This window comes from Chroicocephalus ridibundus, chromosome 4 (genome assembly GCF_963924245.1).
Source record: "Chroicocephalus ridibundus chromosome 4, bChrRid1.1, whole genome shotgun sequence".
In the NCBI taxonomy this organism is placed as follows: domain Eukaryota; kingdom Metazoa; phylum Chordata; class Aves; order Charadriiformes; family Laridae; genus Chroicocephalus; species Chroicocephalus ridibundus.
The window spans coordinates 54,898,904-54,922,480 of NC_086287.1; the positions used below are offsets into that span (position 1 = coordinate 54,898,904).

The window sequence follows — 23,577 nt, forward strand, 5'->3', positions numbered from 1 at the left end:
ATCATTTTATAATTCTGCTTCATGCCAACTTGCTTTATCTCAGTTATTTGTTGTTAGATTTTTAACCATAGATCAGAAAATGCATCAGAATATGTTTTAGTAACAGTTAATTGTAATTGGTAAGAGCTATAGTGTTTAATGAACAAACTAAAATTAATGGTGTCATTAAAACTTAATTTTCAAGTATGGCCCCATTTTGATGCTGTCAAAATATTTTTCTGATCCCTTTGATTATCCTAGTGGAAATAATTTTTATTTATTTTGCATATAATCCAATCCACATATAATGCATTTTATCTATAGAGAAGCATTTAAATTATATTCCTGTTTTAAAATAGAACACTTTAGAATAATCTACTTTACTGTGCTTTAGCCATGCATTTATTCAGAATTATTTAATAAAAAGAACCTGATACACTGATGGGTGAAATAGCTGCTGCTTTTCATGAATTCAATTCCTAGTGTTAGTATAACATAAATCTTTTAGGAACTGTTAAGCACTAAAAAAAGGCCTCACAAACAGGGTGAAAGGGAAGAGGGTAACTCCAAAGGCAATTACTAGAGAATTCTAGTCTTAAAAGTAACTAGAAATGCTATATTTAAAAAAAATAATGAAGTATGAAAATGAAAGTACTTGCCCACTTGGCAACGTTATTTGTAATGTGTCTGTTTTGCTTGGATAGTGATAGCCAGCACCCAGCCTTCCTTGTGTTTTGTGAGTAGCCTCTCGCCTCTCACACGATCGTATTCCCATGCAAAGTGTTGTTTCCATTCAGTGTTTGTAATACCAAGTCTTGGCCGCCTTCTCTGTGAAGAAGTCATCAAAACTTTGACTTTGTGTCCCAAAACCTCATATAGTGCCTACATTTTGGCCCAAGTTGTTTGAGGAGAAATATGGACTCAATGCAAAATGGGGAAGTCTTCATTCTTTGTTTCATCATTATTTGGTAGAATTTTCTCCATCTCCTACCTTTGCCGTTTTGTACATCCTCCACTGGCAAAGACTAATATCCACTAACTTTTGCTGAAGAAAGACTGAAAACTATGCCAAATGAGAATTTGGTGGCAGTGGGATTTGATTCTCCCTTAATGCTTGGATATGAAGGAATAATACCACTCAATTTGGCAGAAGCGCACTGGGATGGGCGGATTACCAGCTTGCTTAAATATGGGAAAACTGAGAAATGGAGTTCGGTGTACACAGTAGGTGTTAAAGTGCTGCTGAGTCTGAGGCAACAGAGGAACAATGCCTTCAGAAATGCATACCTATCTCCTGTGACTTCACCATGTGTGTTTGGGCAGAAATGGAGCAATGGAAAGATATTCTGGTGTATTTTGTACCCTGTTTATAGTCTTATCTGGTGTCTGATACCAATATCTCTCTTGTGCCAATAGGACAACCCTCCCCAGAGAATGATAATACAATAAAAGACCTACTGCCAGAGGATGCTGGGATTGATCACCAGACTGTCCACCAGCTGATTACTGTGCTAATGAAGTTCATGGCAAAGGATGAGAGCAGCGCTGAGTCGGACATCAGCAGTGCTAAAGCTTTCAACACAGTCAAGCGCCATCTGTACGTCCTGCTTGGTTATGATCAGCAGGAAGGATGCTTCATGATTGCACCACAAAAAATGCGTGTTTCGACCTGCTTTAATGCCTTTATTGCTGGAATAGCACAAGTAGGTGAAGGCGTTTACTACTTTTTGCCCCTATTTATCATTGCCTGTTGTTGAAATGGTGGTAGCACAGCCTTCTTTGTACCAAAATAATGGTTGAGTGTGGTAATTCTACTTAAAAATTCATAACACCTCTTCAGTTGGTGGAAGAATTTGCTGCTTGTTCTTTATTCTCAGAAGGCCTCCATGTAGCCTAAGTGATTTCTGTAGGTTTTTGCTTTGCAGTTAAAAAATAGTTAAATAGAAGTATGCTGAACTTGCTGCATCATTGGCATAGAGGTAATGGTTTTGTGTGCATGGAAGCATGCCAATACTACCGCTGTATGAAAAATTAGAGACTACTCCAAACCTCTTTGCCCTCTTTCCCTAGCCTTTGAATGCCTTACTTTCCTCCCATGTCATTCCCTCCTTTCCCATTCAGGAAGACCTGGGACCCATGTACTCTTGCTTGTTTCCCTGTGCGAATGGTCTGTAAACTCTTTGACATTCTTCACTTTGTAGGAGGCTCATTCTTCTTCCTTAGAGTGCACCAAGACTTTCTGTTCTCCCTTTCCTAGGGAGTGGTGCCACCATGATAAACTTCTGCATATATTGCTATGATAAATATCCTTTCCTTGTGCCTTCTTTCTCTATTGTGTAAGAAGTATGGTAATTTCCTATCTCACAAGGCTCTTCTAAGGCTCAACTAATTCTTACTAATAGAGCAGTTGGCGATGCTAGGCTGAAAAACATTTCACACTTGCAGCGTGTTCTTATTATGTGCAATGAAGCATCATCATCACTTCCACACTTTTTCCTTATCACGGTCTCTCATAAAGGATTACTTCAGGGGAGAGAGAGGGCTGTGATTTCAGATTTCCCCCTGCCCTAGCTCTTAAAATGCTTCCTGTAACCTTCAAACTTTGCTCAAAGTTACCCTCACCTCTTCTGATCTGCAATTCTTACCAGGATTTTTTGGTTCACACATTGGAATCGGTGATTTTTCAAAGTCAACTGTAATGTAGATTCTTGGATAAACGTTCACAGTCATGGAGAAGTCAGGTATCCACATTTCAGCAGGCAAAATAGAAGGTGTTAATGCAAACTGGGTAGCTGCAAATGTATCCTGATCCATTGTCTCGGAGCACCATTGCTATGTGGTGTTAATCATCTTTCATTTGTACAGTTTTAAGCTGAAGTGTGTAAAAGGAGATTCTGGCCTGTTACTGCTCTATTGAGAGTCTGGAAGTGGCAGTTTAGATCACAGGGCAGTATCTACCACATTTTTCTACATGTTTTCCAAGTTTGGATTGCCAAACTTCAGTGGCCCTAACTGACCTGATTTTCGGAAGTACTTCTGCAGCTCTAAATATCAGCCCCTGCCTTTCCTTTTCTGCCTTTTGTGTCTCATGAAAGCTGAATCCACCATTTCTGTTTGAAAAGCTTTGTGTTGAATACTGGCTTCCTTGATGTCAAATGAAATTTGACAACTTCAGTAGGCCAGGATTTTTCTCCAGGTAGCAGATATCAAAACTTTAATTTGTATTTTGGGGGGATATATTTTCTTCCTCTTAGCTGTAGGGCTGCTTTGTGTTGGGAATCGCCTTTGCTGCAGGAGAAATGCTATTTGCAACCTGAAGATGTGTTTACAGAGTGAAAACTCAGTATAGTGCTTTTAAGAGATGTATTTCAGTTACGCTCCCCTCCATAAATATTTTTAAATATTTGTCATAAATATTTGCTTGCCCCAAGCAACTCCACAGAGTTTGGGATTGGGCTTACTTGCTGTTGCATTGATTTTGATCAGGAATGGTCAGTTCAAGGAAAAATACTAAAAGACTTTTGATTTTATTTTTTTTGCATCATAAAATCTGTCTATGTGGAATCCTTGAAAGCGTAAAATGCCTTTTTCTCTCTCTAGCAGCAGAAGTGGCCAAGTTTTGGTGTTTGCGGTCAGTGTGGAATTGCCCCGCATGGTGGCAATGTTGTACAAGCCCGTCGGAGTGGGGAAGCCATCAGTGCCCGGCTCTGCTCAGCACCCCAAGCTGAGCTCTGCTCAGCATTTGCAACATCATTCATTACAGATCTTCATGTGACAACTTAAAAAATGGGTCTGCTCAGCTTAAGACATGTCTATATTACAGTATGTAATTTAGGGGGGTTGGAACTAGATGATCTTTAAGGTTCCTTCCAACCTAAATCCTTCTATGATTCTATGTGCCGTGTTAAGGCAGGGCTCTGTCTTCCTTGTACGGATGAGTTTTTCCTAACCACGCTATGTAACTATTATCACACTCTGAGAAGACACAGCATTGCAGGGTAGGACCATATTTGGTGATTATCTATCATCTGTTTGGCAGGCTAACCCTACATGGATAGACATGGGATTCATCTATGTAGCTCTATGCATGCAGCATAAAAATTTGAGACAGCTGCACATCGAACTAGAGAATTTTACAGGAAAAACCTTCCATTTGGCTTGTGCAGGAAGGAGCTTGAGAGATGAGTTCTGTGTTTGTAAATTAGGCTCATCCCCTTATTCTAATAAAAACAAAACCAAAAAAAGAACTACAGACCTGAAGGAAATGGATGATGTGGATGAAACTGATGTTTGTGTCTGTTTAGATGTACTGGGCTCCTGATAAAGCACACTAAGTTCACTGAAACTGCAGGGATGTGTTAGATCTTGGGGGTTGTGTTGGAGTTTGCTTGGCCTGCTGTTAAACCATTCTGGATGTCAACCAGTATAGGTTGGCATCAGAGACAAGGGCTTTGTGGATTCTTGTTATGATCTAGTTCAGCTGCTGATTTCAGGACATACGGCTTTAAATAATAATAGCTAATGTTGCAGGACTGATGAGGAGATAATGAAAAATAGCAATGCAGTTTCAATTGAAAACACAGTTGTGTCAGGGTAGTGGGAACACATGGCCACACTGCATGTAACCATCAGGATTCGAACCTCTGGGATAGGTACCAAATAGCATGATGCTCTTCAAAGGTCATGATGGAGGCAAGGCTTATGACTAGCAGTGATAACAGCAACCTGTCTACAGCAACACCCCCATTTAAAATTGATGAGCATTTTATTTAGAGCAAGTTATTATTTTCCATTAGCTTTATTCTTGGATCCTGTAGGATTTGCATGCTTAGACTTTCTGCATAACATTGCAGACAAACTCTTACCTTTCCTATAGTGAAGAGTGGCCTTTTTGTCTCATTACCTGATTCCAGAACATGGGGCTTAAAAAAAAAACCAACCTAACAGCTAATGTTGCAAGCCTGCTGAGAAAACAATGAAAACTGGCAATGCAGTGTTAATACAAAAACCCCCAAAAGACAAAATATACAGCCCTCCCTCCTAAAACTGACAAATACATCCTATCTGTTAAACATTGCATATACCTAATATGGTTATATCTATTGAAGCATGATCAACTTGTGCCATAATACAAGTCTATCCCAGCACAATATAATCTATGATCTTGCCAGTGTATGTTAAAATTTAGTCTGTGCAGGATAAAAGGCTTTCAGAACACATCTTTTTTTGTTTCATTTTACCTATTTAACTAAAATGAGAATGCAGCAAGCTGGCAGAAAGTTTCTAACTGATAGTGAGACTTCCTTAAAAAAAATCTGTTTCTTTTCACTTAGCATACCTCAGCTGTATCAGATATTTTGCTTTTCAACATCAGAGGATTTGATTTTGGTGAGCTAACTCCTGTGCTAATATTCTTTTCAGGTGATGGACTATAACATCAACCTGGGAAAACATCTTCTTCCCTTGGTGGTGCAAGTGCTGAAATACTGCTCTTGTCCTCAGCTAAGGCATTACTTTCAGCAGCCTCCTCGCTGCTCCCTCTGGTCCCTCAAACCTCACATTCGGCAGATGTGGTTAAAGGCTTTGCTTGTCATTCTCTATAAGGTGAGTGGTCTTAAAAAGATGCTGTCCACATTAAAATTTACACTTCAATTTGAAATTTTTTACAGGGAACACCTAACTGTGCTGCAAATGAAAGGACCTGTAAAGAACATTTTTCTTTGATTTGCTGACTTGCTGCATTTCATTTCAATGTCTGAAGTAGCTAGGCTTTTATCTGTTCTGCTGACTTATTACTTCTGCTGTCTATATTGTCTTTCACATGGTTACCTGAGCAAGAAAAACATGGATTTGAAAATAGGAAAATACTATATAAAGTTCCAATGAAGAGTATTTTGAGTAGCTTAGAATTAGTTTTAAAAAAATTAGTAACTTTAAGTGAGTGGGTCAGCTTAACAGCTTGTATTCTTTAGTCGAGTGATGCTTTTTGGGAAGTGTTGTTAAAATGAAATGTGTTTATGCACTAAAACGGAGCTGTGAATACTTTTGGTATGCATAACAAATTTCTAGCAGGTCTGTAGTACTTACGAGGAAGTAGAGACACTGGAAATGAATGATAATGTGCTGATTGAAATATAGTATTTGGAGAATGGTTCTGATGAGAGACCTTTTGCATTATTATTAATAGTTGGTTTTGTCATATAAAAGTCAAGAAAACAATATATGAAACTATACTAATAGGGATTTTTAAAATTTTTTTTAAAAATAACTCTGTGTACAAAGCTGAAAACAGTCCTGCTTCTCATGATGTATTTAGAAATGTGTGATCAAAGGAAGGCAAAGGCCATCCAGCTGACAATATTCTTGTCATTTTTCTATTTTACCACCTTAACATTTATCCAAGGAGAAAAGTTAGATTTTTAAGCTGAAGTTTTTCTCTTTCACTGCGCAGTACCCCTACAGAGACTGTGAAATCAGCAAGATTGTACTTCACCTAATCCACATCACAGTCAATACTCTCAACGCTCAATATCACAGCTGCAAGCCCCATGCAACTGCTGGTCCTTTGTATAGTGACAACAGTAACATAAGCCGATACAGTGAAAAGGAAAAAGGTACTTTTAACCCTCTCATTTATGTGATAGTCATTGATTTAATTAATGAAGTCTTGCAGATGCTGTAGAAGCGGGTAAATCTGGTCTGAATTTTAGAACATAATTCTATTCAGGTTCAGGATTAAGTCCAAGGTGTGACTTATCTGACCAGCTATAGACATCTATAGTAAAAGAAATTCACAATTTCCCTGTAGGCTAAGCATAGCACAGTGGTCTAACATCTCTCAGAGGAATCTTAGTAGTTCAGTCCCTATGCCTGGATAGTCCTTGGCATTTTCTATGACAGTAATAACAGATTATGCCCACACACAAGGTGTGCAAGCAGCCTGACACCACATTCTGATTATACTTTTTAATAACATGGCATAGTAGCAAATATTTGATCTTGAAGAGAAAAAAATATTAATTCAGTCTATAGCTTGTTTTTCTCTGTAAAAGGAGCTGAAGTTGACTAGTGTACATGCAGACGTATATGATGTGAATGTCTAAAGGCAGAAGAGAATGGTTCAACCCTTAGCGTCTGCATCCAGTTGTTATCTGTATGTTTGCTAGCCGTAGCAGAGGTACTGCGGTGGTATGAACTGGTGTAAGGCTGGGGCTTGAAATAACATGGTGTCACTGAGTGTAGTTCCTTACAATTCTGAAGTTTATTATGTGATAAGTAGTTATGATCAAAGTTTAACAGGTTCTTTTGGTGTTAATCTGTAGCTGCCTTTAGCTACTTATTTGCTATTTACATCCTCCTTCTCAAACAGTCTTCCAAGTGTGCAGCAAACTCTTCTTCCGAAAAAGAATACAAGAAGCACACTTTTTATGGGTGTCAGTACCTTTTCCTCTTTTGCTGCTTGTTGCTCATGAAAAAATATCCAGTAGAACAAGGACACAAAATCTAGTTTACCTGAACACCATATTACTCAGCTTTAGCAAATTAAATCAACCTTAAAATGGATGTAAATGATATATTGCATATTCTCACTCACTTGGACATTTTTTATTGCTAGAGGAGGGCTAAGAGCGTTCAGATAACTGACGGCTTACTATGAATTTGTCTTTGTCCAGAGCTGAGTTAATGACTTAATTCATAACGACTTAATTATGGTAGTAATATACATTTATGAAATGCATTCAGTTTCTGGATTAATTCTGAGTCATTACTAAGACAAAGCGAGGTGCCCAAGTGCCCAGCTTGCAGTTCACAGTAAGTGCCAAGTTAGGTTTAGAAAACGTGGTGTTCCAAACCCATGTCCAACACTGATTCCCTGGGTGGCCTTGTGTCTCACTTCATCATTGTTTCCCTGTGTTCAAAGTAAGGAGAATAGTATTTACTTGCTTTCCAAAGCTCTTGTGAAGGGGCTCAGAGGTAAACGACTATAAATGGGCAAATTTTACTCTATAAATGCTGACTTAATCATAGGGCTCATCCTCCTCCTTTGCTGAAGTGCTGCAGAAAAAAGAGGATGTAGAAGAGTTTTCTTCCACCGGCAAGAAGCAGCCAATATAATTCCATAAGGACCTGGAAGTTGAAGCCTTTCCCATCTTTTCTAAGGAAGCTTGTTTAGTCTCTGGTCCGGTGGTGTGTGTGCTGCTGTCATCGTCAAAGGTGGTGTTTAGATAATCAACAGATGAGGATTTCATTGTCAGGCAGCAAGAATCCCCATGCTAAAGATGGATTTTCCCACTATTGAATGTTTTTCCTAATTTTTCTGCCAAACTTTGTTGTGGGGATCATGGCAAGCGTACAGACTATTGTAGAGCTGATAATAAATCTCGTGAGAAAAAGCATTTGTTGCCAAGGGGAAGAAGAAGTTAGACACATAGGACATGACGTTAAAAGTGATCTCCTAACTTATTAAACGCAGTCCCTGGGTTTAATGACTTTGATTTTTCTTTATTCAACATATCAGTTAGGTATCTTATCCCTGATGCTTTTAGGTGGCAGTTCCATAGCTTCACACGTAGTAGAAACTCCTGCAATTTCAAAGCTAAAGATAATAATGTCCAGTTTAAGTCTCCAGTTGTGGGCCATTCTATCTCTATGGCTTAACTTGCTCTTCACTTCTAGACACCAGTGTGTTTGCTTACTAGAATAAACAAGGCAAGCTTTTTTTGTTTCTTCTCTTGAGTGCTCTGTTTTCTTTATCGTCCCCCTAGTGTTTCTTATTTCCTTGGAGATGAATCACTAGACACAAGAGATACATATTTTTCCTTTTTTTTAAATTTCTTTTTTATAGCCATTTCATAGAGATGATGTGATTATTTTTTGAAGAATAAATAGATTTGTTTCTTTCTTTCTCTCAGCTGTTTTCAACCGGCAGGTCTCAAATTAAAGCATAACATTTTACTATTACTACTTAGATCAATAATCTCATAATTCATACTCTTAGGTCTTATGCTATTACTATTACCAGCTTCCCAAGATTATCCATATCTTTCTTTTCCACTTTCCTATTTTGCTGGTTTATTGCTACCTTGAAGTTCTTGTATTAATTTCGATCTTCAATTTACCATTTCTCACTGAGCACTATAGAAGTTATTTACTCAAGTCAGTGTTCAGATGTATTGTATTTCTTGTATCTAAAGAATCTGTATTATTATCAGTAGAAAAGATCAGCTTAGAATGATAAAAACTTTGGTATACTTTTGTTGCATTGTAACCCATTTTTCATTTATCTCTCTCCTTTCTGACCTTAATTCAAGATGTAACAAGAATGGCAGTTATACCCGAGATATAAATTTTCTTACAAACTTCAGAGATTCTTCATTTTCCTATTCAAGTTTAATTGAAACTAGCTGAGGTTTTGTTACAGAGACAGCTTTCATTCAAGGAATTGCACTCTCTTAAGAGTAATAAAGTTTTTTCTTTCTCCAGCAGAGGAAGACAGTGTTTTTGATGAATCTGATATTCATGATACACCAACTGGACCTTGCAATAAAGAATCTCAAACTTTCTTTGCAAGACTGAAAAGAATTGGTGGCAGCAAAATGGTGAAATATCAACCAGTTGAGATGAATGCTCAGAGAAGTATGAATTGTTTTGTCGGTATAAAATCATGCAGAAATACAATTTCCTAGTCTTAGTTTCAAGCTACCACCTTTCTTTGTAGAGTTTGTTGCACTGCCTAATTTGAATACAATTACTCTGTCTGACTTCTGAGAGCAGGTACTCCTCATTTCCCTGAATGAATTCTCTTACGGGAATCTCAAAGTAGGCACTCCAAAATAAAAAATACCTAAAATCAGCAGTTGTTTTCTGAAAGTTTAAGGTCTTTTGAATGTAAAAATGTTTAAGAGGATTCGTTGCAGTTTTCTTCCACCATTGGGCTGAAGATTTTTACTCAAATTTATTTTTTCACAGAAATTGATTTTTTTGATGAGGTGGGACTCCAGGGTAAGCAAATTTGTTGTTGCTGCTGCAAATGTTATGGTTTTCCATTGGTATAAAGGGTCATTTGGTGGCTTCAAAAACTAGGAAGGATTTTATTTTCAAATTTAAGTATCTGAAATGAATACCCTAAAAAAAAAAAAAAAAAAAAAAAAAAAAAAAAAAAAAAAAGAAAGAAAAAAAAAAATTGAAGAAACTTCCACCACCACCCACCTGCCTTTTTTCTTTCAGATTTTTGCACAGGGTGGGGAATGATTCTGACTAGAGCAAACTCTCTCACTGCTTTTTTGCATGGTCATTGATATGTGGAACATTTTGAAATACGGGGCTAGTAATGACCAGGAATATTCTGGTTTGTGTGAAAATATGCCGTTCCTAATAACAATAGTGATAAGCTTTTGAAACGTTCTCAATGAATGTGTTCACATAGCAAAATAACAATGCAGTGGTAGTCCCAGAAGGTATTATAACTGTGCTCACTTTGCTCCTCCCTGGGACAGGGAGGTATGACTATTTGGTGTGATGGTTGTTTAAGACTCTGTTGGGGTCTAGGAGCACTGGGGGCAAAAATTCTCTGAACACCTGTCTGATCTCAGGCTTGTTATTGCTACCCTCGCTTCTTGAATGAGAAGCATCCATTTTAAGCCCACTTTGCTGCAGTAAATAACATGTAGGTGTACTTGAATATATGTTGATGTCCAAATGATGTCCATCATTTGGAAACCTCTTCAAAGTGGTCTGCATAGCTCATTTCTTCTTTCATCTCTCATGCCTAATGCAGCCATTCCAAGTGTCTGTAGAAATTACTTGCCTGTGCAATCTTCTTTTCAATGCATAACGTTAAACAGTCTATCTTCAGGGTACATCTGTCCAGGATGAGTAAAATTTGGATAGAATTTAGATAAACCCTATTATCCAAATAGTAGGGCTTTTTTGTTGTTGTTCGTTGTAAAAAAATCTATGTAATGTGGCTCTGAGGTTAAAACAAAATCTAGACAATTTTGACTAATATTGGTTTTGCATTTGAAATGCCAGTCATGTTGAATTGTGAGATAAAGATGAAATATCTGCCAGAAGTCTCCAACTGAGGTAGTATTAGTTCTTTCTGTTTTAATCAGGTGAAATAGAGCTGGCTGAATATAGAGAGACGGGGGCCTTACAAGACAGTATTCTACGCTGTGTGAGAGAAGAAAGCATTCAGAAAAAAAAACTGCGCTCTCTAAAACAAAAATCTCTTGATATAGGGAATGCAGACTCCCTGTTGTTTTCATTAGATGAGCATCGCAGGAAGTCCTGCATAGACCGGTGTGACTTAGAAAAACCACCTGTCCCTGCTGCTTATGCCATACACAGGCAGAGTGATTATGGACGATCTCGGCAGAATTCTTCTACTAAAGCGGAACATATAGAAACACAAGAAAATCTTCCTCATACAGAGAGTTTCCAGGAAACAAGAAGACCCGTCATACCAGAAGTTAGGCTAAACTGCATGGAAACCTATGAAGTGAAAGTGGACTCGCCGGTTAAACCTGATGGTCCCAAGGAAGATGTAGATCTGATAGATTTGTCCTCTGACTCAACATCGGGTCCTGAAAAGCATTCAGTACTCTCCACTTCAGACAGTGACTCTTTAGTCTTTGAACCACTTCCTCCCCTTAGAATAGTGGAGAGTGATGAAGAAGAAGAAACAACAAACCAGCTGAATGATGAGGTCTCTGGCAAAACTGCTGCTTCATCTCCCTCGACTCCTATCAACATCTCCGCACTTAGCCTCAGCACAACTCCACTGGTCCAGTTCAGCATTGAAGATTGCTCTAAAGACTTTAGTTCTAAGGATTCGAGCAACAATGCTTCAGCAGGAATAGATGAGATCCTTTCCACTTCTCCTAAAGTCCAAAAGGACTCTTCAGAGTTAGTTAAGCCAGAAGAACTTCAGGACACGTCCTGTGGGAACCCACTAACACTGAAACAGAAAAGGGACCTGCTGCAGAAGTCATTTGCCCTTCCAGAAATGTCCCTTGATGATAACTCCGAGCTCAGCGTGGAGGACATTAAACCTAGTGGAGCAATTCCAAGCCCAAATGTAAAGACAGTCCTTATTAAAGTACCCGAAGATTACGAAAACCAAACAGAAAGTGATAAACTTGATACCAACACAGAGTCTGACACTGAACAAAACACAGAACAGAAGCAAGAGGAGGAGACTGAGGAGTCAGAATTTAAGATTCAGATTGTTCCTCGCCAGAGGAAGCAGAGGAAGATTGCTGTGAGTGCCATTCAGAGAGAATACCTGGATATTTCCTTTAACATCCTTGACAAGCTGGGAGAGCAGAAGGAGGCAGGTGAGCTCAATCGCTGACCCGATCAAAAGTCTAATTACTGCGTGAAGGTTTTAGTAACAGCCCAGTGTAAGGACAGATGTGCGTACATCCAGGGAGAGATGTGTATATGGAGCATGTGGTGTGGTCTGAGCTAGCTGAATGCTTTCAGGTGTTTGTTTCTCAGAAGGAAGGTACTAACCATACGGGCGTTGTGCATGTGTGAGGACCCATTTGAAAAGGAAGCGGAGCTCAGTGACAGAAATACTGGTTCTGATAGCCAAGTTAAGGATGCAACTCCATGGCCTTTTTATGCGGGGAGTCAGAAAAATTGTCATACTTCTGTGCATTTTGTCCTGCTAATCTAGTCCATGCTACACTGATTCTCTTTTGAGTGTGTGATTTTTGACCTTTATTTCTTCTGCAAGCATAAGGCAATGGAAAACAGGCTGGATCACGAAGTGTAAAGTTGAGCAGGCTGTAGACTTCAGAACTAAGAACTAATCACAGTTTGCATTTAGGATCAGACAACCACACATATTTTGGTTTTATACACTAAAAGCTTTTTTTAGCCTTTTTTATATTGGGTATCTACAAAGTTTACACGGCTTGTGTTTGTTAAAGACTTAAAGTTCAAGCATGGGAAAAGCCATACAGTATTTCTGTGTATCCCAAGTTTTTTCAGATCATTTTAATACAGGGTTTTGTTACTAAGTTTTTCAGGTGGAGAGAAAGTGTGTTTTAGCTGCTTCCTCGGTTTCCAGTTTTAAAAACTGTATGCTGCTGCCTCTTTACTTCTGTGGCTGGTTTTGGTTTTTTTTTCAGCATTTCTCAGTTATTAGAATTTTACCAGCCTTTTTTTTAACATATTAATTAAAAAAAGGAAAGAATCTGTCAGGCCTCAGTTCTTTATTCCCCATCACTTCACTGGCAACGTTTATGCATTCCTGACCTCACTTCTTTCTTAATTGCTTCAGAAGGAACCATAGTATAATTTCCTATAACGATATTCCACTTTGACAAGGAGAAATCATTCAGTGTGATCGTAGTTATTCTGTTCCCTTTATGTTCCAGGCCTGTCGTCCCATTTATGGTTCCAGTAGGCTGAAGAACCATTGGAGCTTTGTAAAAACAAAAGAGAGCTGATTGCTTTTGAACACTTCACGTAGGTTCTTAGAGAAGAATGAAAGAATTGTGCAATTAGACTCAAATGCTTTTTTGACCATTAGTCAGTAACCAACACTATCATCCTTGAAACTGCTTGGAAGGGCTGTCCCAGTTCAGAAATACTGTGGGGAGCCTAGGATTATGGCATATATGATGGTCATTTGGTTGCATGCATCTAAGTATGTCATCCAAGGGGAGCATAAAACATTCACAATGACTCATTAAGTGCTCACTTCCATTACAGGTTGATGCAGGCAGTTCAGATAACTAGGTAATTTAGTGACTTGGGTCGTTTAATTTATCTCTTATGTTCTGTTTTCCTTTCATTAGTGTTATTGATTAGTTTATTTGAGAACATATGTGTTGTAATTCATTTAAGTAGGCTTAATATCACCATCATAATGGGCTGATTATAATATCAAAGTCTTTTGTCAGCCTACTATACTTCCACATGTTTTAGAAGGGCTTCTGATATAACTGATCTCTGAATTAAATATTCAAACGGATTGTTTCTTTGAGTGCACGATGCTGGGCTACAGACTTTCCCACCTGAGACTTTTTACAGATACATCTTCATTTTTATAGGATATGCTGAAACCAGCCATCCTGAAAATTTTTTGGCTTTATTCTTCCCATATTGGCAATATCAGTTATCATAAAATAAAAACATTAGTTTTAATGGCTAATTTTTCTTACAATTCTTGATAGAATTGTAAACTTTTTGAATCTTTAGGATCAACTGCTAGAATGAATGAGATGAATGAAAATGGATATTTTGAAATTTTGAATGAAAATTGAGAACCTGTTGGAGATAAGGCTTTTTAAAGATGCTAAGCTGTCACTTACACTAGCTTTACATCAGTGGTACCCCTCTTATTTCCATGTTGGTGGTTCTGATAATCCCCCTATGAGTGGGATGAAAATCAAACTCTATGTGCATTTATTAGTTCTGAGCCTTAAAGAACATAGGTAGAAATCTCCTTTAAAAAGTGATTTTAAGCAGTAGGTCCCCGTGCCTCTATAAAAATTCTTACAACACACACAGTGAGTTCTTTTAAAACTGCTGGGTATGCCAGATGGTGAATGGATGACTGAAAAGATGTGGAAAAGGCATCCCGGGAGAAAGAGGATGGAAAATATTTATCGATTCTAAATACTGAGAGTTTAAGCACAATTGTCACATGCAGATCCTGCTGCCAAAGGACTTTCAACACTGGAAATGCCAAGAGAGTCATCATCCGCACCGACCCTTGAAGCAGGAGTCCCAGAGACAAGTAGTCATTCTTTTGTATCAAGTAAGTTTACCTGTGGTTTGAGGATTAAATCCAAGTTGCTGTATTTGTGCGTCAGATGCATATCATGTATGGTAAATGCCTTCCCCTGAGTTTCATTGATTCTTGGAAGTACAGCTGTGTTGGATATCATTAGATCTGTTAAATCTCTGATGGTCAGCAGGATTTTAGCAGTTAGTGGCTGCAAGATTATCTGTTGTGACGTGGCAAATTTGACAAATGTGGTTTTCTTGAATTAGAGTAGAGCTCTAGAGTAGAGTAGAGCTACTCTACTTCAAGAGTAGTTTCTTGAAGGGGAGCAGCTAAAAGCAATATTTCACTAAAGCTGAATGCAAAGTGAGAGAAAGCTTTGTCAACTGTCAGTGCACAGAAGCAGAGGATGAGAGCTTGACGGGGCTGTCACTATGCTCTTCGGTACATTTCTTGCTGTACCTTAGGAAAAAAAAATCTCTTGCAATTTTTGTAAAATGCCTTGAAATGCCACTTCCTCAGCTGCTCGTTGAAATGCAGTAACTATTTACCTGAGACTCCCATACCCATTTCAATGGAAAGCGAACAATAACAAAATCCAAAATGGCATTTCCATCTAGGTAATGTTAAGTAACACATCCGAAGGTTGATGGAGCAGGACTCTGACTAGTAGAAAAGGGGGAATGATGACCTGCTTTAATACCAGCGAGTTCCTAGATCAGCTCAAGTGTCTTGCTGAACTGCAATTTCAGATTGCTGTAGAAAAGTTAAATTTTAAGTTCTGAAATTCAGCGTCTGCTGATTTGATTGGAAGGGGGTGCGACCTATTAAAGGAAGATGTTATTTTAGATGTGCTAGATGAGTACTCCAAATGAGAGGTTTTCTCTCCAGTTTCACCACAAGCGTCTCATGTCATGTGCCCTCTTGTAGTCAGAGGACATTTGTTGGACACCTAATGATACAGGTGTAACTTACTAAAGCAGCTAAAGAGGTGCCAGTTAAGACCTATCTCTCTCTGGTTTTACTGAGTGCTAGGTGTTCTTGGAAATTCCAGTATATGAAATAGGAAATAGTATCTGTATGATACTGAGCCTACATTCCTTTCCTCTTTCTGTGTGCCCCAGTTTTCAACTGCAAAGAGGGAGATGAGTGCTTTCATTGTGTCACTTGTCCATTTAAACTGAAATATTTTTGATGTTTTACTGTGATATAACTGAAATATTTGTGATGTTCTACTTTACAGTTACAGTGCTTTGCATAATAAGCCCTGATCAGGACTGTGAGCACAAGGCACTAGATAACATTACTTGTACAGCCGGTGCCTCGCTGCAGAAAGCGTACATCATTAATCCTGTCACACATGTGATAGGAAGATTTTGCCTTTGGACTTCTCTTCTTGAGTAGAGAATTCCACGGCAACGGAGGGATGATTGACCAGACCTCTAGGTAACATATCAAAGGCTCACCAGCTACTATATGAAGGTTACTGATCTTACGATTGTTAGGTTTCCTGTAGGAAATCTGATCAAGGAGAACTTCCCTCCCTATGCCACTAGTCAGTCGTGGGCATGAAGAGTCACGTGCTGGTCCACAGCAATCAGCCTGGCTCCAACACTGTTCAAAGGCTGGCAGCTCTTTAGGGCTTTTTTTTTTTTGTTTTTTAGATTTTTTTTTTTCTTAACTTATAAATATTTGAAATCATGGCTGTCCTTGAGAAATCAGGTAAATAGCCCTAGAAATCCAAACCTGCTCAACAATAGCCTGATTATGTGAAATATGCATGAAATTTTTTTTAATTACTGTTAAGAAAATTCAAAGAGATAATTTTCTATATTTTGCCAGTCATCTGCACTCCAAGCAGTCTTGTCATTTTTAATGTTAATTGCTGTTCTTTTATCAGGAAATTCTATGCTTGATAAAGTGATAAAGCATCTATTTAAAATCTTTGCCCTGGAAACAATGGAAATTCTATTTTTCTCCTAATTTGCTGTGAAAGGCAGCTGCAATATAATTCTTAAAAGTGAAATATGGAATGGTCTCTTGGTCTGGTTCAGTTCCAGAAGTTCAGTTATACAAGGACTGCTGTGCAGCAATGCTGGAGAAGTTTGTACTTGGACCAAAAATAGAGTTTAAATTCACTCTGATACATTGAAGGGATATATTGAGGGAAAACTTAAAATACTTCATCTGATAAAATAATTTCAGTATGCAGATTCCCATTGAAGTTATCCTTGTGCTTGTTATTACTTAGGGCCTGTATTTGTTTTGTTAGGGAGTACTCTGCTTTCCCTGAATTTAAAACTCAGATAGAAACTGAGTAGAGCAAGTTTGGAAGGCACTTAACCCCTCAGAGCTTTCTGAAAGTTAGAGTTTATCCTTTATCTATGAAATGGTGGGTTTATTTTCAGAGCTTAGCTACCTGATATGATGTTAATACTCTTTTTAACGGTGTTGAATATATTTGCAGATGAAAATAATCATTGTGAGAAGATTTTGCTTTGTTGCCCTTGCTTTTAGGCCCTGTTGAGGAAAACACTTAAGCATATGCTTAAGGCAACATTTTAAAAGCTTTCCTGCATGGAGGTGGGTGTCAGCAGCCTCACATGCCTTGTTCAAGCCGGGCCTTAAAACTCCGTCTTCATACTTTAAAGAATGATTTTGATTTCAGTGGTGGAAATGCATTGCTCAGACTCCACTGTCAAAGTGAATGTGTTGTGCTTGTTCAATTTGAATTTTCTTATGAATGGAGAAAAAAGTAAGAAAGTAAGAAGTTGTATATCATCTGTTTCTTCCTCCATTTAAGCACTGAGAAAATACATGATAAAAAAAAAATCTTAAAATTTAAATCCACAGGGTTTTTTTTGTGTGTGTGTGTGAACATTATCCAGTGAGACACATCTCTTAAAGCAAACAGTAATACCCATTTAAAGAACTGTTGTAAATAGTCGGACGAGGATTAGAATGCTTGTTGCTTGACAGCTCCATGTCAGAGGAATGGCAGTGAAGTTACAAAAGGGGCTTATCTTCAAAGGCATGCTGGCTTCACGCTTCAGAAGAATGTGCAGGTGTTCTGCCCGAGTGGTGGGTATTGTGTCACCCACGAAGAGTGCTGGTAGTACGCAGTCAGTGAATTTGCTTTCCTGCGGTGAGCATGGACAGAGCAGCCCTCCATACTTTGCTGGGAGGAGACCAAGTTTCCTTCCTCGGTACTTTATATATGAGTGAGATTCAAATATACATTTATCACCTGTCAGCGTGGGAATTTTGGGGTCGTATCTTGCACTTCACAGATACCAAGTGTTTTGAACAGCTTTCATGATATTCGGAGACAAAAAGGCACTGACAGTTGACACAATGGATGAGATCCCGAATCCAAGTCACTTATGACTGATGTCACCGGGGCCAGAATTGTACCCTGTGTAGTTGTGTGAAAAGTGCATATTGACTTGAGCAAGATCCTTAGAGCAAGCAGTCATTGCCCTTTCAGTATTTATCTCATGCTGACTTGTAAGATCAGGAAATAAGAGTAGTTTTACATGTTGTCTGAGCCCCTGAAATCCTTTTGCATTTCTGACTTGCAGCTCAGTTCAGACAAATGAAAAGAGGCTCTTTGGGAGCTCTGACAATGAACCAGCTAATGAAGAGGCAGCTGGAACACCAGTCTAGTGCTCCCCACAATATCAGCACTTGGGATACTGGTGAGCTGCATTTATTGTTCTTTTTTTTTCCTATTTCCTAAACCAACTACTTGCCGAATCAATCCATTAAAGAAGTGAGTATTTCTATTCCACCATTGCAGATGAGTAATCAATCTCAAGTCTAAAGTGAAACTTTATCCTGAGTACCAGATTCTAACCTGGTATGAATTGGAATAGTTACATATTTGGGAGGTTAGTCCCTCTGGTACAGTGGTATCCCTACAGTTTTGCATATTACTGGGATTATTTCCTGGCCTCATTGAATGAAATGGAAGTATGGCTGTTGATTTCATTAGGTGTAGGATTTCATCCCTGGTGCATGGAATCATTTATTTGCATGTATGTTTACAGGGGCATTGGTACACCAAGGAGTTGTGCCTTATACCGGCCAGTTTTATTTCTCTTTTGAGAAGTTTCTGCCAGCTCATGCTGAACACCTGAAGTTTCTGTTCACTCACTGACTTGTTTTTTTTTCCTTTAAGATAAATGCAAAGCAATGAAAACTGAATTAAGCACATAATTTTCTCAGTACCAAGTATTTTGGTTTTTTTTTCTTCTATAAAAGATTTTCTGTTATGACCAAATTCATAGCAGATGTCGCTAAACAGTTCATTCATCCTAGTTTATCATAAATGCTAGATATTTTATTGCCCATCTTGATGTTAGTGACATTACAGAATCATGCTTCTTAGGAATTTATCAGTAGATCCAGATGCATCCAGAGAAAGGATTCCCTTCTCTAGATGCTTAAAACGTTACATGAACTGAGCATGCTGAATGAATGTCTCACCACCAGTTCTGGACAGCTGAGTTAAGATTTTTGCTTAATTCAGTCTTCAGTGTCAAGTTCCATTAAACTGAATCTCGTAGCTGAAGAATGGCTAAAGGTACGGTATATAGTTCAGGATTATCCTTTCAACTCCAGTCTGCTGAGTAGCATGCTCAGCATGAGATCCTTCAGTCATAAAGGTCAGAATTTGCCCATGATAACAATGGGGGTTTTTTGTCCTATCAGCAGGTAAGTTTATTGAAGAGACTTAGCTGTATCACCTAGTTTCTCAGGGGTTTAGAGATGAAAAAATTATTGCTTTCATTCTGCAAGAAGTAGTTAGCCTGTATTCAAGAGGAATAACTCAGTACTCAAAGCCACTTGGGAACTCTGTCTTGTTCATCTTGCTCCAAGTCCACTAGCTTTCTTCACAACATCTGTGACTTTTTCCACCAACGTTCATTCCAGCTAGAGGTCTACTAGCATGGAGATACAAACTAAAATGTTCTTTTCCAGAAAGCTTTGCATCTCTCAGACTCTTTTTCAACCACTAGCTTCAAAGTAAAATTGTTATTTGGACAGAAAACAGGTGGTTTGATTTTTTTTTTTTTATTTTTTTTTTTTCAGGACAAATTCTCAGTGTGACTATTTGTCATTTTAATGTCACACCAGAATCTTAAGACTTATTATACTTAGATGTAACAACTAGGAAATAGTGTTGTGCCACATAAGTATAAGATACATGCTTGGTTCATGCATGATTTTTTTTTTCACATTGATAGGTAACGTGTGTGTCTCGTTTCTTTTTCTCAAACTGCACTTTTCCCAAGCTTGCTATCTGTCAAATAAAATCATTTTGTGTCTAGCTTCTGTCAGCACAAACTATACCTGACTTCTATTCTCTTGGTATTTCTAAACATTGTCTTTCTCTTTTTGTGACTCATATGTTCTGTAACTTGTTGAATCTTTACAGCTAGCACTTCCTTTCTTGTTTAATGATACTTTTCTAAAATGCCTTCTTTGATATTAGGTTATCTGTGTGCTTTTTCTGTTGCGGAATTCTTTCATCTTTCTCTACCCCTCCTTCTCCCCCCCTTTTCTGTGTTTAAAAAATTAACTCTTTTTTTTTTCAGTAGCTGTTGTATTTGTCTTTCTCTTGTTTTAACTGTTGAAGATGTGTGGTGCTGGTGGCAGATGCTGGATTCATAGCTCTGGAGGCTGAAGTTCTGTATTTATTCACAGAGCAGATACAGCATGGGAAGCGGATGTGCAACGTCCCTGTTTGCCTAAACCCTGACCTGGAGGGACCACCACTAAGAATCAGAGGTTAGTCCAGTATCCATTTGACCTGATCTCTCTCCTAAAACTGCCAGGAAGGTTTTTTGGTTAGTACCAAATGGTGCTCAATTTTATGTTCCATTCAGCTCTATTAAAACCTTCCACTGTCCTGCAGAATGTAGGTTATTGAAAAATTATTAGACAAGACATTTCATTCAAGACAGGGACAGTTGATAAGAAATACTGGTTTTCTGCTCGTACTTGTTTTGGCTGTCAACCTGGAAATAAAAGACTCTGTATGCAGAGTGTGGCTGAACCCAATTTCTTTATGAACTCTCCTCCATCACAGCCAAAATACATCCAGATTTTCTTACAGCCTTGCAATGGGGTAGTGACCTACCTTCATAGCCTAAATCGAGTTGTTTTCCCTACTGTTCAGTGCACGAGAGGGGACGTTTTTATTTTGAGTAGTTAAGTCTTATTCCAACGTTGTAACCTGCATTATGACAGCATTTAGCATTTGTGTGCTGCAATGGGACTTAGATCTAGAGAACATGACAGTGAAACTTCTGAAGTCATTAAAGAGGGATCATTTGGCGGGGGGGGGGGAATGGGCTATAAGTATGTGAAAATCTACTCCTATTCCATGCATTCTGGATGGTGTCCTATATTACCTGAAGAGTATTTTGGACTTCCTGGAGTATCTGCTCATATCCAACAAAATCTCAGGGGACAATTAGGAATACTGAACTCTATGTAAAAGAAATATTTCCTTCTATACTTAGTAAAATGATTGTTTAAAACCTCATTATTCTTGTGTAACAAACCCTCATCATTCCACATATTTTGAGTTCAGAAATTGTGGGAGCTTCTTAAATTATTTTGGCTGAGAGTTGATGTTAAGTTTGATTCTCCTGCAGTAACTGGTATTATCTCATCAGAAATTCCATCTGAACTGAGCTTAGGTGGAGAAGCTTCCTCCTCTTTCCATAGCTAAGTATTATCAGAACATGCTAATGTTAACATTAAATCTGAATCTGCAGATTGAAACAACCAGCAAGAAAGTCAACAATGGATTACTTAATTTGTGGTTCCATTGGCATCAAAAGAGCATTGGTACTCTTCTAGAAATTGGTTCACAAAAGAGCTTTTCATAGATTGGTCTTTAGAATGAGATGCCCTTGAGGATGGCTTATATACATAATGATGGTATCTACCAGCTGAGGTCCCTGGATTCATTACTGGAGCTGAACTGTATAGGAACAGGAGTAATGCTCTCTGTGTCGTGTCAGCTATGTGTGGCAACCAAAGGAGATATTTTTCTTTAATTTGCTTTTCTTTTGTTAAAACAAGCATCTATCAGAAATTAGGTGCACAAAAACTGCCAAGGGCATAGGGAACCCCATGTGTTGGCATGATCACAGTGGCAGTGTCCCCAGCTGAACAACTCAGCTTCGGAGAATAAAGATGCTTCTGAAGACTTCCAATGGAAAGCATTTCTAATCATCAGCCCGACAATGTTCTCAGTGTTTCTCAACTCCTTATGAATTATTTCTTCTTGCTGTCCTTTCCTGATTTCTCTCCTATGCCTCTGTTAGAGATGGTATGAATAGATTGATGACTTGGTCTTGAAACATAGGAACTTATTTCCTTCTTCGTGTCACCGAGAACTATGGGAAGGTAATTCCCCAGAAATACAGGGGAACACTGCAAATCATCTGCTCTCCAGTCTCATAGCAACAGTAGCATCATCCTCTCTCCCTAAAAAAAAATAAAATAAGTAGATTACAATTCCATCCGCCTTCCTGGAATTTTTGCTTTTCGTGATCATTTTTTTCCAAGGCGTTTTTTTTAATAAGTTGTTTTGGTTTTTTTTTAATTGATAGTTCTAGGTAATTGGAATAATCTGACAGAAGCAAGGAATGTGCTCTATATCCTTTTGTAGACACACTTTATTTCTTATTTCTGTGCACAGTAAAACCATTATGGCTCTTCTTTAGAAGTCTGCTCTTCAAGCAGTTTGGATTTTGGTTTAGTGATTTTCTTTCCTTTTTTTTTTTCCCCTAATTGCCTTAAGGTGCCACAAAATCTAGCTTGCTGTCAGCACCCAGTATAGTCAGTATGTTTGTACCTGCACCAGAAGAATTTGCTGATGACCAGCCCACTGTGATGACTGACAAGTAAGTTCTTTTTCTGTTCCTTTCAAAGAAGTAGTTGAAGTTCAACTATGTCAAGTAAAGTACAGATATACTTTATGGAAATATAAAGTCCAGTCTATCAGTTATCTCTATGCTAAGTTTTTTCAATTAATTTTTTTACCCCGAGGTAAACATTTTCTAAACACTGCCAGCAAGATGTGCTTTTAATTCAGTAGGACCTGTATGAGTTTGCACATTCGAAATGATGACTCAGGCTATTGCGTGTGCATGGAGGGCAGGGGAAGCACCTCCCATCCTATTTTAAGTCAAGGGTTCCTTGTGATCCATCAGAAACCACTTTCACCTTAGGAAAAATAAAAAGCTCTTTTTAAAAATTCCTTTGGGTTTCTGTTGAAATAGGTTAACTGTTGATGTGTAATCATGTGTAATCAACATAGCGTTTTTAAAGCTGATACTCACCGATCCTGAAAGCTTTTGCAAACCTTAACTGGTTGGTTAAAATGCCTCTAAAGGAAGTGTTAAACATAAGTGTACCCATTCAATGGAGAAGTAAAGCAGTCAGCAGGGAGCCGTGCATTGATTTGGTCAAAAATTGGGAAGGAAAACTGTAAGTTCTTACTTGTGCTCCTGTGCTCAGTCCAGTAGACAGTCATGCCAGGATGATCACTGGAGAAATACAGGGCCGTTGTGCAGGCTGTGGCTGGAAGTGGACCTTATTGCGTGACAAAGTGGAGCATCCCAAAGGTTAGGCTTATCTTTGGCACTTCCTTTGGCCCTTTCCCCAAAGCTCCAGCACCACCTATTAACATACAGACTGGCTGAGCTTGACTTTTCCTGACTTTGTTGGCATATTTTCTTTCTGTTAAGTAACAAAGGCAAGAAAATTGCCTGTACAATTCCATTAAGTTAAAATATCACAATCTGTTGGAGTCATTAGCAACCGATTGATAA

General features: G+C 38.4%; 1 protein-coding gene across 13 annotated transcripts in view; it reads left to right on the forward strand.

Annotated features, from left to right (window-relative positions):
* The window catches only part of UNC79 (unc-79 homolog, NALCN channel complex subunit), a 112,765-nt gene that overhangs the window by 48,026 nt on the left and 41,162 nt on the right, over positions 1-23,577 (forward strand). For 7 of the 13 annotated variants that reach the window (XM_063332654.1, XM_063332650.1, XM_063332653.1 and 4 more), the window contains 9 exons: positions 1,396-1,682; positions 5,401-5,583; positions 6,431-6,593; positions 9,463-9,615; positions 11,094-12,317; positions 14,648-14,755; positions 18,304-18,420; positions 20,432-20,515; positions 22,545-22,647. In XM_063332654.1, coding sequence (XP_063188724.1) covers positions 1,396-1,682; positions 5,401-5,583; positions 6,431-6,593; positions 9,463-9,615; positions 11,094-12,317; positions 14,648-14,755; positions 18,304-18,420; positions 20,432-20,515; positions 22,545-22,647 — 2,422 coding nt within the window. The remainder of the gene's footprint in view (positions 1-1,395; positions 1,683-5,400; positions 5,584-6,430; positions 6,594-9,462; positions 9,616-11,093; positions 12,318-14,647; positions 14,756-18,303; positions 18,421-20,431; positions 20,516-22,544; positions 22,648-23,577) is intronic. The other 6 variants (XM_063332652.1, XM_063332646.1, XM_063332645.1 and 3 more) reach the window with 6 other exon arrangements.